The 14,820-nt window shown below is 44.5% G+C and overlaps 1 protein-coding gene across 5 annotated transcripts in view; it reads right to left on the reverse strand.

Moving 5' to 3' along the window:
* KCTD1 (potassium channel tetramerization domain containing 1) overlaps positions 1-14,820 on the reverse strand; it is a 106,839-nt gene that overhangs the window by 72,334 nt on the left and 19,685 nt on the right. The window contains exons 1-2 of one of the 5 annotated variants that reach the window (XM_074576880.1): positions 1,309-1,420; positions 725-870 (exon numbers count right to left, since the gene is read on the reverse strand). The exons of 2 other annotated variants lie outside the window; for them this stretch is intronic. In XM_074576880.1, the coding sequence (XP_074432981.1) occupies positions 725-790 (66 nt within the window). In that variant the 5' untranslated portion in view covers positions 791-870; positions 1,309-1,420. Of the gene's footprint in view, positions 1-236; positions 324-724; positions 871-1,308; positions 1,421-14,820 lie in introns of those variants that run through there. 2 more of the 5 variants (XM_074576882.1, XM_074576885.1) reach the window with 2 other exon arrangements.

Consider the following 14,820-nt stretch of genomic DNA (forward strand, 5'->3'; position numbering starts at 1 on the left):
GGCATTCTCGCCATATTGCCGTCTCCCTGCCAGTCCTCGGGCAGGGCGCATGCGCTATATTGGACCGCAGCGCTGGAGCGCTTTTGTGTTTTAATGACCTTCAGCTACCGGGAGGCAAAGCCGGGCTCTTAAAGGGCCCGCGCTCCCAGTGGCGGCGACGGGGAAGGGGCGGGAGGGGTTTGGGATGGATGGGGAGGAGGCTAAAGGGGTACCGCGGGGAAGGGAGCGGTACTTACCGCGCCCGCCGCTCACCTCGGGTCCGTCCCGTCGAGCAACGGAGATGGGCGCCGGGGATGGGGGGGAACCGCCGGGCCGGGGCGTCCGCCCCGGCCCGGCGGTTCCCCCCCACCCCCGGCGCCCGTCCCGCCTCCCCATCCCCGAAAAAAAAAAAAAAAAAAAAAAGAGCACTCTATGCGTGGAAAGCGGCTCTTTCTGTAGGGACGGACCGCCACCAAGCAGCTGGGACGGAGGTCGGGACGCCTCGCACCTCCTCATTTCACAGTAACTTAAAAAACAAACATAGCGGAAAAAAAAAAAACAAAACACAACACCCCAAAAAAGCCACCCACACAAAACCCACCAACCCCAAACGGAAAACAAAAACCACCCCCAAAAAAACTCATCCAGCAAACACGGCTCTGCCCTCGACGGGATGCTGGTGGCCGGGCGGATGCGGTCCCCGCCTGCGGGACCGCCGCGGCATCGCCCGCCGCCGGCCTCGCACCTTGAGCCGGGCGCCTGGATTTCGGTCGAGGAGCTCGGGAGGAGGCGGACGCTCGGGGCTTTGCATCCGTGCGGCTCGGAGTCCGCCCGGGAACAGCCAGTCGGTAGCCGCGGCGCTCGCTCGACTTGCGGGAGCCCGCGGCGAGGCTGGTTGCGGAGAGGGAGAAATAAAGACTCGGGGGCTGACGGTCGCCCCGGGCCGCCCTCTAGCTTGCTGGGGCTGCAGACTTTAGGGCAGCCGGATGGCCATCAGCCCCCCTCCCCCGCCCCCCCACTCCCGGTGCCACACAGGGAGCCCGGCTCCTTCCTCAGCTGTCCCCTTCGGCGACGGGGCAAAAACAGAGGGGACTCCTGCAGCCCACGCAGGGGAGGGTACGGAGCCGCCGGACCCCGCTCTGCGGGGGCTTTCGCTGAGGGGAGCCCCCGAGCAGCCCAGGGCGGGCGGGAAGCGGAATCTCAGCCCTTCCCTGCGCGGCTCCTCGTCCCCCCCCCTCCCGCGCCGCCTCGCCGGGGAGCTCCTGCCCGCCGTCCGGCTCTTCCCCGGGGAAGCCGTACCCAGCGGCGCCGCAGCCGCACACTCCTTACCCTTCCTTCCCCGGGAAGGGTCCTTTACCGGGCTGGGCTCGGGCAGGAGGGCACAAGCCTCAGGGGAGGGGGCCTGTCCCACGCGGGACGGGACAAGAGGGGGCGAGGTAACCAGTCCCCCCACACCGGGAGCACCGACACTACATAAACCAAACTACCCCAAAAACCTCCCCATACCGCCTGACCAGGCGATTTCTTTTATTCGGTAGGTTGAAATAAATATTCATTACGACCACTGGCTACACCTGAAATTATAGCCTTAATTGCAGAGCTGCTGGCCTGAGTTACCACGTTTGCAGCTTACTCATCCGTAGGCAATTGCTCAGCGCCGGGCCCCAGCCGTGGTGGTTATCTGAGGGGGGGCTCGGTGCCGGGCAGTGCCGAGCCCCGCGGCCGCCCCCCCTTTCCGCCCCCGGGGCGGAGACCGGCGGCCACGGACCACGGCCACGGTTCGGGGCAGCCCCAGCCCTCGCCGCCCGGGCAAAACGTGGGATCCCAAAGAAGGGATGCGCAAATTGTTGAGCAAATTAGGCCAACTCGAAACAAATAAGGGCTCCGGGAAGAGAGCGTGCCACTCCCAGAAAATAATTGAAAAGAAACCCAGCACTGTTATATTCATGTAAGCCTGGAGTAATTACACGGAGGTCAAAGTTGTTGCATGCACTAAAGAAGTTGTACTAGCTCTCTAGTTTGAGAGCAGATTATGTTCCCTCTTAGGTTGACGGCATATATATTCTAGAGAATTTTTCCTATGCACATGAAGAGGATATAAATAACTTCCCCCCCCCCCAACATATGCTATCTGCAACCCTGACATATGCTATCTGAAGCAAAGTCTCAAAGACCTTCCAATGATGGACCAGATGCTGAAATCATGTTGTGGTTAAAACCTAAATGCCTTAGACAAGCTTCTTTCAGGAGCATTGATAACCCACCCTAGAAGACAGAGAACTGCAGGGATTGTGGCATATATCTTTTTTATAGGGATCTTTTTTTTTTCCTTTATTGTTCCCATAAATGCTAAAATTGACATGGTTGACATTGATCTTTGAACTTGATTATGTCTTAAGATCACAGAAAAAATGAAGACACTTTCCTTTTTTTTTTTTAGAAGAGCTTTTCAGAGCCCCACGAGTGAAAAAGGTAATTGAACATTTGGGTTTTTTAACTTTAAAAAAGACGAACACCAGGTTGACAGCTTCTGTACTTGGATGTTCATTTAATCACCATTTTCTGATTACAGGAGGTGAACTATGTTGACAGACTTGGAGATGAATATGGAGCCCAGTATACTAATAGTAAGTATAAAGGACATGAAGAACTTGCAGTGAGGTTGGAGGGGAAAAATATATATGGAGCATCCATATTACACACATCAATTGGAAGCACCTCAGCAACCAGGAGGAATTCAGAGAGTAGCAAGTGAGGTGTTTAGGGTGCTGCAGGCACCCATAATTGGGAAGACACGTGTGCATAAGGTATATACCTGTCTAACCTATATGTATATATGTGTGTGCATACATATGTAAGTTAATCACATATATATGTTAACTTACCTATCTGTCTACATTCCTGAAGATAAGATTTAGCCTAGTCAGTTGTATTCCAGAAGTTTAAATCCTATTGTTTGAGCTCTCAAGTTAGACAAGGTAATCGAACTACATTCCATAACTGTCCAAGTTGCACAAGGTTGTCTGATGGAAGTTGGCATAATAACATTAAACTTACATCTACTCCACCCTCCACGTCACTAATCATAGTTTTATCCTGCTGAGAGCTCTGCACAGGCATAGACAACGTTCTCCCCTAGGACTCAAGGTTTGAGACTGATTCTAATATAGGTCCTGTCCACACTTGGAGAAAACCTTTTATTACCGCTGTCGGTAAAGAAGATGTAATACCCACAGAACGCTAATAATGCACCTGCCCCACTAAGGTTGCAACCCTGGACTAGATTACTCTTCCTTTTGTATACTTGGAGATCAGTTCATATCCCACAGAATTATCATGCCAGGTTAAAAACCAAAACCAAAGAAACTTCTCCATGAGTCAGTTGGTTTACAACAAAGGCAATGCCTGTAACCACGTTACCAAATAGTTTCAGGCCTTTCCTCACTTCTCTTTTAAGTTACTCTTTCCCCTGGCTCCTGGTTTCACTCCTGGCAAGGACAGAGCTTGCTGGAGCCACACTCTTTGACAATCCGACTATTGTGCTAAAGCTCTCCACAGCCTTATTCTCCTTCAGACTAACACAGGCTACTTCTCCTATAGCCTCCGTAAGCGGCTGTTTCACTTGCAGCCACCTAAACCTTCCTGGTAGGTGTTTCATCAGGAAGCTTCACTAGGAACTAAACTGGAATATCCCCCAAAAGCCAAGAAGCAAAGAAAATCCATTGGGCTCGATTGCTCCCCAGGATCCAGTCTGGGCATCTAGAAAAGGTTTTAACAAATATGCTTAAAACAAGCTTGTTAATTAACCCTAAGGCTGACCACACAGTATCTTTTTAAGAAAATAGCTTTTTCTCCATGTACACTTCTACTGTTAGTTTAAATGCAATAAACATGTTCTTAAAATGTGTTAATATGTTTTCTAAACACAAGATATTTTTGCTGTAGAGGCAGGCTATGCGGAAATCAGTATGAGAAATCCATATTGACACTACAGAACTAGAAGGCAAATAACACTTGGGACTCTTGGAAAATTCACTTAGGGAAAAAGCATGTCCTAGAAATCCTTCTCCCACCCAGAAACATGTGGTTCTGAGATAAGCTTTTTTAGCATCTCAGAACTGTCACTTCAAAATGCTAATTCCATTTTTATTTTACTCTTTTACTTGCGTATATGATATTTCTAGATGTTTCATTACTTCTTGATACTAGGAACAGCTGATGCTGACATATAATGTGCTATAATAGATTTTAAATCTCTTTTGTTTTAAATTTTACTTTTTTAGATTAGCGTCTCCTGTCTGCGTGGCAATGAAACGGCTTTATATAACTCAACAAAGGAGATATTGATTTAGGAAAGTAATGATGTATCCATCAGCACTAAGTTGCAGCTGTTCTTAACGAGTTTTAAAATACAAAAGCTATTTCACCTCTTAGATTGTCATATTATGAAATGTTAGTGGTAGTTGCACATATCAAAGCACCAGCTACTATCGACACATTGTGAAACGTGAAGGCAGCATCAAACCACCCCCCTCATGAAGCTCCACAATGCCAGTCGAAAGCATATTTCCAAAGTACGCTCGTATTTTTTTTCCCCTGCAGGTATTTGCCGTTATTCACTTGACGACTTCTTTTTTTTTTTTTTTCTTTTACAAAAGCAATATTTTTGTTGCTGAGGACATGATTGGTTTCCTGATTGCTCCTTTTTCAAAACAAACTGGAGAACACCTGAGTCATCATCTTTGTAAGAAAGCACGCGTTTAGCGCTTGGCAAATCAAAAGTCAAGACTTCGTGAATCATCATTATTTTCAGTGTTAAGCAGCTGGAGCCTTTTTGCTTCCAAAAATACAGAAGAGCTTTGTTGTTAGACAGCTTGGAGAGAATCAGGTAATAAACTGCATCGCACTGCATAAAGGTTTTAAGGATCTTTTAAAATGTGCTGGAGGTAAGTGGCCAGGAGATATATTAATGCTTTATTTAGCTCTGTTTTGGTTTATGCTTGTCTTTGCTTCTGTAGTGATGAGGGCACTTGAAACAAATTGGCTGGTCTGTAAGGCACAGCAGTAGCCAGTACAGTTGCTTTAGCAGTTGTCCGCTAATTTCTGTGAACTACTCGCACTGAGCACCCTGGCATGTTAGTGCCGTAACGTTTATTCTCCATGGACAGAAGGAGCTCTTTCCATCCAGGCTGATAATTTAAGTTGGTTTTTAGTCCTTCTCAACTAGGTCCATAAATTCTATGTGGGACTTAGAGAAATTTGGAAGGACCAAGCCAGTAACTCAAGAAAGGAACCTCCAAAGAGAGATCGCTGTGAAACCACAAAGCCTTGTTTATAGGTGTTGCAGGTCTGTGTAAGTGTAAGTTTTCACTTTATGCAGTGCTTTTTGGCACTATGTAACAGAGCACAAATTAATGCTGTATTGAATATGGAGTTCTTCAAATCCTACTTTCCATTCATAATCTTCCAATAAAAATTTATTTTGAATTAAAAGTTCAGGCTGGAAGTCACACTGGTCTGGACGAAGTCTAGAAATGCAGGGAGGGATGACCGGTTATATGACAACAGGGTCTGTCTGAGAAGGCTCCTTAAATACTTCTTTAAGAAAAAAGAGAGAAACTAAGTCCTTACAATTTAACAAACAAAAATGTAACGTAATGAAGCTCTGAAGAAATGCCCTTTCCACCTTGTTTCTGTACTGTATCACAGACTCACAGAATGGTAGAGGTTGGAAGGGACCTCTGGAGATCATCTAGTCCAACTCCCCTGACAGAGCAGGGCCACCTACAGCAGGTTGCACAGGAACGCGTCCAGGCGGGTTTTGAACGTCTCCAGAGAAGGAGACTCCACCACCTCTCTGGGTGGCCTGTTCCAGTGCTCTGCCACCCTCCAAGTAAAGAAGCTGCTCCTCATGTTTAGATGGAACTTCCCATGCTCAAGTTTGTGCCCATTACCTCTTGTCCTGTCACCAGGCACCACTGAAAAGAGCCTGGCCCCATCCTCCTGACACCCACCCTTCAAATATTTATAAGCATTGATAAGGTCCCCCCTCAGTTGTCTTTCTTCCAGACTGAAGAGACCCAAATCCCTCAGCCTTTCTTTATGAGAGAAGTGTTTGAGTCCCCTAATCATCTTGGTAGCCCTTTGCTGCACCCTCTCCAGCAGTTCCCTGTCCTTCTTGAACTGGGGGGCCCAGAACTGGACACAGTACTCAAGGTGCGGCCTCACCAGGGCAAAGTAGAGGGGGAGGATAACCCTATCTTGTTTATGTTTTCCATCCCCATTGCATGACCCGAAGTTTCTGTGTTGCCAGGAGCCGTGCTGAGCGCTGATGCCCACGCAGGGCCAGAGGTAGAGTTTTACACCACACAAAACTTATTCACAGCAGGCTTTTCTCAGAGTTGGGGGTCCTCAAGGGACAGGGCAACAGCTGTCCTTCAGCGCAGCCTGGAAAAGGGAATCTTCTTCTGACCATCGGCTAGTGGCTTTAATGCCACTTTATACCATGAATTCACTGTCAATATACTTTTGTTTTGACTTAGTGACTGAAATAAACTGATTATTCCCCTTTTCCACCAGTATTATGTCTGTGTCATAGTGAATTTGGAAATTCCTTTTCAGGTATTTATGTAGCAAAAACCCCAGCACCAATGGCCTGTCTACTTGGATTTTCTTTTCTCAATTGAGTTATCTCAGCTGGGTTGACATACACCCAGTTTAAGCAACTTTAAAACTGCGTGAGTTCAAACGAAGCCCACAGAGGCTGTAACCATACTGTTAAATAGTGGCAGAGCCCCACTCAGGCTGCCACCCAGACCCACCTTTCTGTTGCTGAAACAGTACCTTACAACTAAACACAACGCTCTGATTTTTGTATGCCACCCCTTCATTCTCCCCCATTTGTACTTTTTTTTATATGTTGTTTACAAATATGACCTGTACTCCTATTTTCTTTTAAACCATTATCCGGTCATGATGTTTTCTGGCCCTAACAATGGAATGCCACATTCCCTTCTCAAGGTGTGAGATGCTAGAGCATTTCTAGTTACCCTGTGAGACCTGAACACGCAGAAACTGTCTAAATAAGGTTTAAAGCACAGATTACACTAACCTGTAAACCGGCATTCGAGTAGAAGGGAATAAATTCATAGGCCATATGGAAGAAGAGTACAGGGATAAAAAAGTATAGCACTTTTACTGCCAGCCCGTCACGTCATTTATGACAGCATGATTTGATTCATATCAAGAAAGAAGCTGCAGAACATGTGGCAGAATATTAATAGATAAAGAATATTTGTGTGCTTATTTTGATTTGACTGATCCTTTACGCAAAAGCACTTTTAGAAACTAAATGTTGCTAGCGTATGTAATTTCAGAAAAAAAACTGGGGGAAAACCTTGAGGATATTGTCAGGACTTTCATTTGAGTTTTAAAGCCAGAGGCCATGAAGTAAGAGAGACCTGAAGGTGCAAACTGCAATAGAGTGCTGCATTTTAAGTTATTGAGCATAAAGCCTGGAAAAGTAAAAAAAAAACAAACCAACTGAATTGATTCAGAGATACGATAAAGCAAGCTTACAAAGTTTAGTGAAAAAGACTGGACGCGTTGGATGTACCTCTCTTGGATTTTCAGTTATCAGCTAATACTAAAATAGATGAAAAATACCTTCTAACAGCTGATGAGCCTCAGTATTTTCTTAGAATTTGTCATTTTAAAAAAAATAAATATTTCTGCAACTGTTGAGAATGCTTAAAGCACAACATTTTTTGTCCGTCCCTGAGTTCCACCTTGCTTTGAGTATCTTTGCCTTTTTCTGTCCATGGAAGATTAAGCTGTGCCTGATACAAAGTTTCCTTATTTGAAGATCAAGGCTGAAATTCAGTTTCTTTTGACAGAACTAAAGGCATCATCAAATAAATAAAAATAATTGTAAAAAATCCTTAGAGCCAACACTTTGCACATTCATGGACTGAATTATTTAATTACAGACAGGTAGTTACTTGTTAGTAAAGACCTTGGGTTTTAGGATCAATGAGCATTGTTCAAATAAGCAAGAAAAAAATTGTAAGCTCTTCCTTTGCCTTGGACCAAACAAGGTCACATTTGCAATTTGCAGTGCACGATCTCTCCATTAGCAATCTTGGCAAAGGTTTATCAAGTTATTCTGAATAATTTCCTCCAAGTTATGAGTGTATCACTTGGCTTGGTACAGACTTGCGCCTGCAGTTTACTCTGCTGTTTACCTGTGTATTGTCAAACTTGTTCTTGCTGATTGGTGTCAAAGGGAAAAAAAAGCACTTTTTAAAATCAAAGCTTCAGTGTGGAAGGATATAAAGTGTGAAATCCAGACCCATTGCTTTCATTCTGGCTTTAGTGATCATAGAAACCTGCTGTAGGGCAGGACTAATCTGCCAGAAAATTATTATGGAGCCCTGGTAACTCAGATATATGTGCAGACTTGAAAATGTTGTTCTTTGTGCCAACTCCAGGTCCTACAAGAACCTCACATGGTATCCTCCACCTGGCTCAGAAATATGCTGCATTCCACCGTAAAGAGGAGGAAGTTTCTTAATTCCCAGGCAGCTGTGAACAATTTAATCTCTTTCCAAACAGCCCGGTATCCTATTCCAATTGCAAAGTTTCTTGGGAGATGGATACTTTGAAGAGCTGGTGAGAGATAATAGGGCCTTTATTTCAAGGTCATTCCTACGGATTTGGCCTTGAGAGTAATATCTTGGTAACAGGGCTGCCAAATCTCACAGCCTCATGATACTTAGTGGTTTTGGAGTTGCCTCCTCCATATGCTGGAATGGAGGGGTTGAAAATCAGCATTTGGAAGACAAGTTTGAAACCTTGAACGACTGCTCTGTAAAACTTGGAAATCAGGTTGAGAACCACACTTCTGTAATTTTAGGAAGAAGAAATCCCTGTGATTTTTAAGATGGACTTCATATTCCAAAGACTGGTGGCTGGCACGCCTGGGATTTCCCAGATAAACTTGCCTATGCAAACTGAGCTGGTAACTCGATTTGGTTTTCTGGACAAGTCTCTAAATTACTTCTTTTCCTCTCAAGATTTCTCTATCAAAAACCCACCATCCAAATCCCATGCAAGCTATTTTTTGCCACCTCTTTAGCAATATGTTTAGAAGAGTGAAAGAATCACAAGGAACTACTTCAAGAAATTCATATCAGATTTCTTCGAGTGCTCAGAACCAATAACTTTGTTCTGATTATTAGAAGGTCTCTGCATTCAAAAGCTGTCGTAAAGGTATTTAAACCAGCTGTACTTCTAGACAGGCTTGCACCTGATATGGTTTCCATGGGAGCTGCTTGGTGCTTAGCCATTAGCAAACATGGCTGCTTATGTAGATAATTAAATTAGAGTTAGCGAACAGAGCGTTCTTCTGAAAACCTGACCTTTGGTCTTTCTGGCACACTTCTAGAAGAGTGAAGGAAAACATATCATATTCTGTACTACAATTTTTTTTGCCTCTAAAACTAGCTAGGTGTGACTTTCAGGGTACTTCTACGAAAAGCTCCCACTATTTCACTGCATTTTCAGCAGTTTCAGTTGGATTGTTCTGCCCAACTCTAGACACAGCATTTAATCAGCTTAGTTCTTCTATTTTCACTGGAGTTCCCAAATTGTAAAGCTTTTCTTTTGTTCGGCAAGATATATTGGGCTTCGCTTACACTAAAATCTTTAGTAGTATTCTTTAAGAACTAGTTTTATTCCATCAGAAGTACCAGTGTTAAGTTCTTAGGAATCTCAGTCAGACATAAAGTGGAGAGGCAGAATTACAGGAGCTTTGTTTGGGGAGTTAAAGGGACCATAGAATCACAGAATCATAGAACGGTTCAGGTTGGAAGGGACCTTACAGATCATCCAATTCCCAAGTATCTGGATTAATTTGTAATGTTTTTGGGATGGGCACTGTGTTTGAAAGGAAATTCTAGCTTCAATTTGTTAACCCATCACTTCAAATGAGCTCGTCAGATCCCAAATAGAGAGGGACAGGATTTTGCCCTCTGAATTCCAGTTTCGGCCACAAGTTCCTGGGCTAATTAGGGCCAGGTAGAGAGAACCCCACAAGCTGCTGAATAAACTAGAAAAATCCTGATGTCCCACTGAGGTCAGCAGCGCTAATTAGCACCCATGGAAAGGAAATCTGCTTGAACATACCTGCTGCACTTCCTGGCTTTGACCACATCCAAAATCTTATGGGAAGACAATTCTGATGTCATACCATGGCACAAACGCACAGTGGGTTGCTCATGGGCTAACCTGTCCACCTAGGAGTTTTATAATTATTCTCACCTACTGGGGTTGCTGAAATATTGCTGTACGGGGGGGGCAAGCCCAGAGTCTTTTTGGCCCCCAACAGAAAAACAAGTTTGCCCCTTGCAGGAGTACCACTCTGCCCAGCTCTTAAGCTCTGTGAGGTCCAAGAAGCCTGGTACCATTTCGGGAAGTCATGGTGAGAGTTTCTGCTCTCAGCAGTAGTACCGGTAACAAGCAGAAGCTACACAACCACATCCACATTGGGGAAGTCTGTCAGGTCTTCATTTCTTCATGCTTTCTGGCCACAGACTCTGAGCTTTCAGGAAGGTTCTCCCTGATGCCATGGACAAATACCACTACCCCCCTTCTCTGTCCTGCTCAGAAGCCCACCTGAGGGACAGGCAGCTGAGTTCTGGTTTTGCACATGTTCTCTAAAGGGCTGTCTCATCTCTTAGGCTTTGTCTAGAGCAGGGTGACTGCTGTTAAAACAACCAATATACCTAAACCCAGTATTTTTTCAGTATTTTTTGATATATTAGTGGAGTAATAGCTGCAAGCTTATAGTATTTTTACCTTTTTATCTACTGGTCAGTAGGAGAATTTTGAAATAAAAAAAGTAGGAAGAGTTTTCACCCTCTGAAAGCTTCAGAAAAGTCCAACAATATCTTTCATCATAATTTGAACATAAGCACTGTGATATTTGTATTAGGCATGTGTCCTCCACATAGTACGTCAGTAATAATACATTTTTAAATGAAAGGTGGTAAATACTGGCCCTAGAGTAGTTTCTCAAAGTCCTGTGCATAAACACTTATTTTGCTAGGCAGTAGGCAAGCTAGCACTTGCCTGTATGAAAGGTTTACCCTTCATTTTAACCTCAGAGAGGGAACCATTCCTCTCAATTTCTTCTGCTTTGCAGAAAGGACATGAAACAACCAAAAAGTTGTTGTGAATGTTCTACAAATTTGGATATGTTTTAAACTGGAATAAAACACCAAACCAAAACAAAAAACCACCGAAGCTGAAAATAGACTACTGTAAATAAGGAAACAAACAAAATCAGGTAACAAAACTTCTGGCTTGGATGACACAAGAAGTTTTACACAGTGCTAAAAGAGGATCTTTTCCCTCAAGTGTATCTAAAATGTCACTGAGTCAACAGAAGAGTACGAAGAAATGGTCAGTAATTGTATTGTATTGCCATAGCCAGTTTGAAGACACTTGGCTGGATAATGAAGAGGACACATTTGTCATGTGGAAATTGTCTATTACTACAAAGCACCTATAACTTAATACTACAAAGCAAAGTCCTTCAAGAAGCACCCCAAAAGTAAGAAAAGATAAAAACCTGAACCTAAGACCACTGGTTACACCTGTTCTTCTGCATCCTACCATGAATAGTATCCTTGTGGTCTGGGTTGACTCTGTTGAATCTGCCAACAGAGTACGGCTTAGCAAATAGACTGGGGAAAATAGAACTGAGTCTCAGCTGCTTGCAGTCATCTGAGAGCTTGTGGTGATCCATGCCACGCTGTTTGTGCTCACTGCAAAACGTATACACCTTGGGGGAAAATGTTAGTAATCTGGGCACAAGAACTAAAGACTTTCCAGTAGAATAATCTGCATCACATATTTGGCTTAGTTTCCTCAAGGAAGAAATAGGAAGTCATCTTGCTCTGCTGTCATTCAACTTATATTTTGATTATATATTGTATTTTTAAAGGACATTCTCAGTAAACAGCAAGGATATCAAGACTGCAGCTGTGCCCTAATGGTACACATGAGACCTGAATGTTCCCCTGTTAATACAGAGCTCAGAGTCATGAAGATTTTCTAGGAGAGAGCAGGAACTCTAGAAAATCTCCCACCACATTTGCAAAACCAGCAATAACAGGGGGGGCTCATCTTGGACTCATGCCAACCAGTCTGACACGTGATGACTTGCAAAGGCAGAACAGATAGAAGTACTATTTCACCATGGACATTTCTCTTGAATAAAGAAACAAAAAAAAACCCCAAAACCCCAGAAGTCCAGACCAAACATATGGCTATTTCCTCCATTAGCATCCTGTCTTGTTCCTTTTGAACCACTGCCACAGCTGTATCAGAGAAGATCTGATACCAGGATGTCACGCCTGGGCTGGGTTAACCGAGGAAAATAAGCTGGAACAACAGTGAATGACAGGAAAAGGTGGGGGGCTGGAGCTAGACTACAAAAGAAAACGAAATGGGGTCCGAATTTATTCCCACTCAGGTTGTGCTTTCCTCCAACGCTCCCTGCGTGCCTGTAAGTCTGTTGGCAATTGTCTGAACCTTTACAGCCCTAAAGCCATCCTGTTGTCAAACTGTGTGCAATTCATCCTATACTTTGCTGAGAGGAACATTTAATAGAAGAAGATGTGGTCTGGCTGCCTGCAGTTTCTTCCCATCAGCAGTCCCAGTGGATAGAAAGAGCCGCAGTGGGAGCAATCCTATAGCCCTGCTCCATCTATGATACTTGGGCTCTAAACCCAGAACAGGTGAACACTTCTCAGTAGCACAACTAAATTTGAACTCTGCTGTCCCAGCAGAAGGGCAGTGATGGACAGGGTTCAGGGCCAGAGCACATTTTACACAGAAAAGGGAAGGGACAGATGTGACAGGGCCAGAAAAAGGGTGATGTAGAGCCAGACTTCCTTCATCCCACAGCTGAGAAAGAGGTGGGATCTGACTCACCCCGAAAGTGGCTGAAAGTGAACAAGAAGTCTGGTTTTAATGGACACCAAGGCTTCTTGCATTTGCCTTTCTTGCAGCCTCCATAGAGGTACAAACCTACTAGTTTCTCACTGTTCGCTCTAATTAAAAGCAACTGGGGAGAAATTTATCTTAGACCCCTTCTCCTGCCATTTCTCCTTTGATGCCACTCTCAGCAGTCCAGTCTCATGCTGATAAAATTGGCTGAAAAATGTCCTAGGCCTTGGCGCTCTTTCTCTTACTCTTCTATGAGAAACTCCCTAGTTTTTCCTATCTCCCTTATGCATCTCACCCAGGTAACGGAAATGCTGCATATCAGTCCCAGCTCAGACAATGCTTCCTCTCCTCATCTGTCCTCCACTGTCTCTAAACCACCTCGTTCCTTCTCCCATATCCTCTCCTTCACCACCTCTTCTTCCTTCAGGAATAAGCAGAGTTACGTGCCCAGCTGCCTGAACTGTTTCCTAGATTTCTCTTGGTGGGGATCAGGAAGATGAAAGGGAAAGGTGGGGCAGAAAATACGCTGAGCTGATATGCAAAACTACTGTGAACATCTCTCCTAGTATCTCCTTCTTCTGCTTTATCTCTTCTCCTTTTCAATCCCCTGAAAACTGGCAGGAAAAATCTGCATGCCTGTCAGCTTCAAAGCAGGACAAGAGACAAAGCCCTTCCTCTCTGAGTTGTGAATGTATCTCAGGGTGGACGACTCCCCACACTTCTCTGGGAGAATCCCTGGCTGCTCCGTTGTTCCTATGGAGGCATACGAACAGCTGAACAGACAGTGCTAATATCTGTGGGAAAGACAGGATGATCTTCCCCCTCCTTCTCCAGGTTGCTCCATTTTTTGTATAACTCTGCCTTCCTCCTCAAGAGGTTCCAACTCCTCACATGATGGAAACCAGCTGTGATGCTCTACTCAAGGTGGCACCAAGTGCTGCAGTGGTCTGCCAGTACTGATCTCCCTTGCAATATGTAGGGGAATCTCCATGCTTTCAGCCACGTGTCCTTGCAAGTGTTCGGGTACCATAGTGCCCAGCCCTTGCCAGTCTCAAGTATTCGGGACCACAAGTTGTTCCCAAACGAAGCATGAAGAAAGAGAAAAAGCCTTGCTTATTTTTTAAACAGTGTATTTGGGAGTAATCACTTAACTTATGGTTTTGAGTTTTCAGATTGCATTTCTTTCGTTTTCAAATCCTATTCTACCTTCCTCTTCTCCCACTGCCCTATCTGTTCACCCTCCATCCCAAACATAAGGGCTAAGGATGATTGTTTCTCCCTTTGAAATCTGAGAATGTCTTGATTCCTGGATATGAGGCACTGGGAAATATACTAGGAGGTGAGGTGGAGGAAGAGGCTTGGCAACCCAAGAAAGAAGGCAATAAACCAGTCATTTCCTTCCAAAGCATTAAACTACACATCCTAGAGTTAGTGGTCTTTATGACAGCCTAGTTAAATAGAAAAAGACTCAGAAAAGCAGAGGAGAAAGGTCCTATGTTTCCAAACTGATGCATGGACAAGGTGCCAAATGATTGCATTTCTTTCATTTGCCACAAACTGGGTTAGCTTTGAGCTCGAAGGAGAGAGAATAGCAGGTTTTTAAGTACTGCTTCTGGGCCTGGCATCAACACTTCTGTTGCCATAATGAGTCAGACATCAGAGGCAACACACAAAAGGATGCAGGCCAATGCCTAGGCAAATAGAAGTGGGAAAGAAGGACTGAAAAATAAGTGCACATGGCAGGGAAGAAGGACTCCATGCCCACAAATGTTTTGAAATTATAACCTCAATTTCCTGCATTTCAGCAAATAAAGTCACTTCAAAACA

The sequence above is a fragment of the Larus michahellis genome, chromosome 2 (genome assembly GCF_964199755.1).
Source record: "Larus michahellis chromosome 2, bLarMic1.1, whole genome shotgun sequence".
Classification (NCBI taxonomy): Eukaryota; Metazoa; Chordata; class Aves; order Charadriiformes; family Laridae; genus Larus; species Larus michahellis.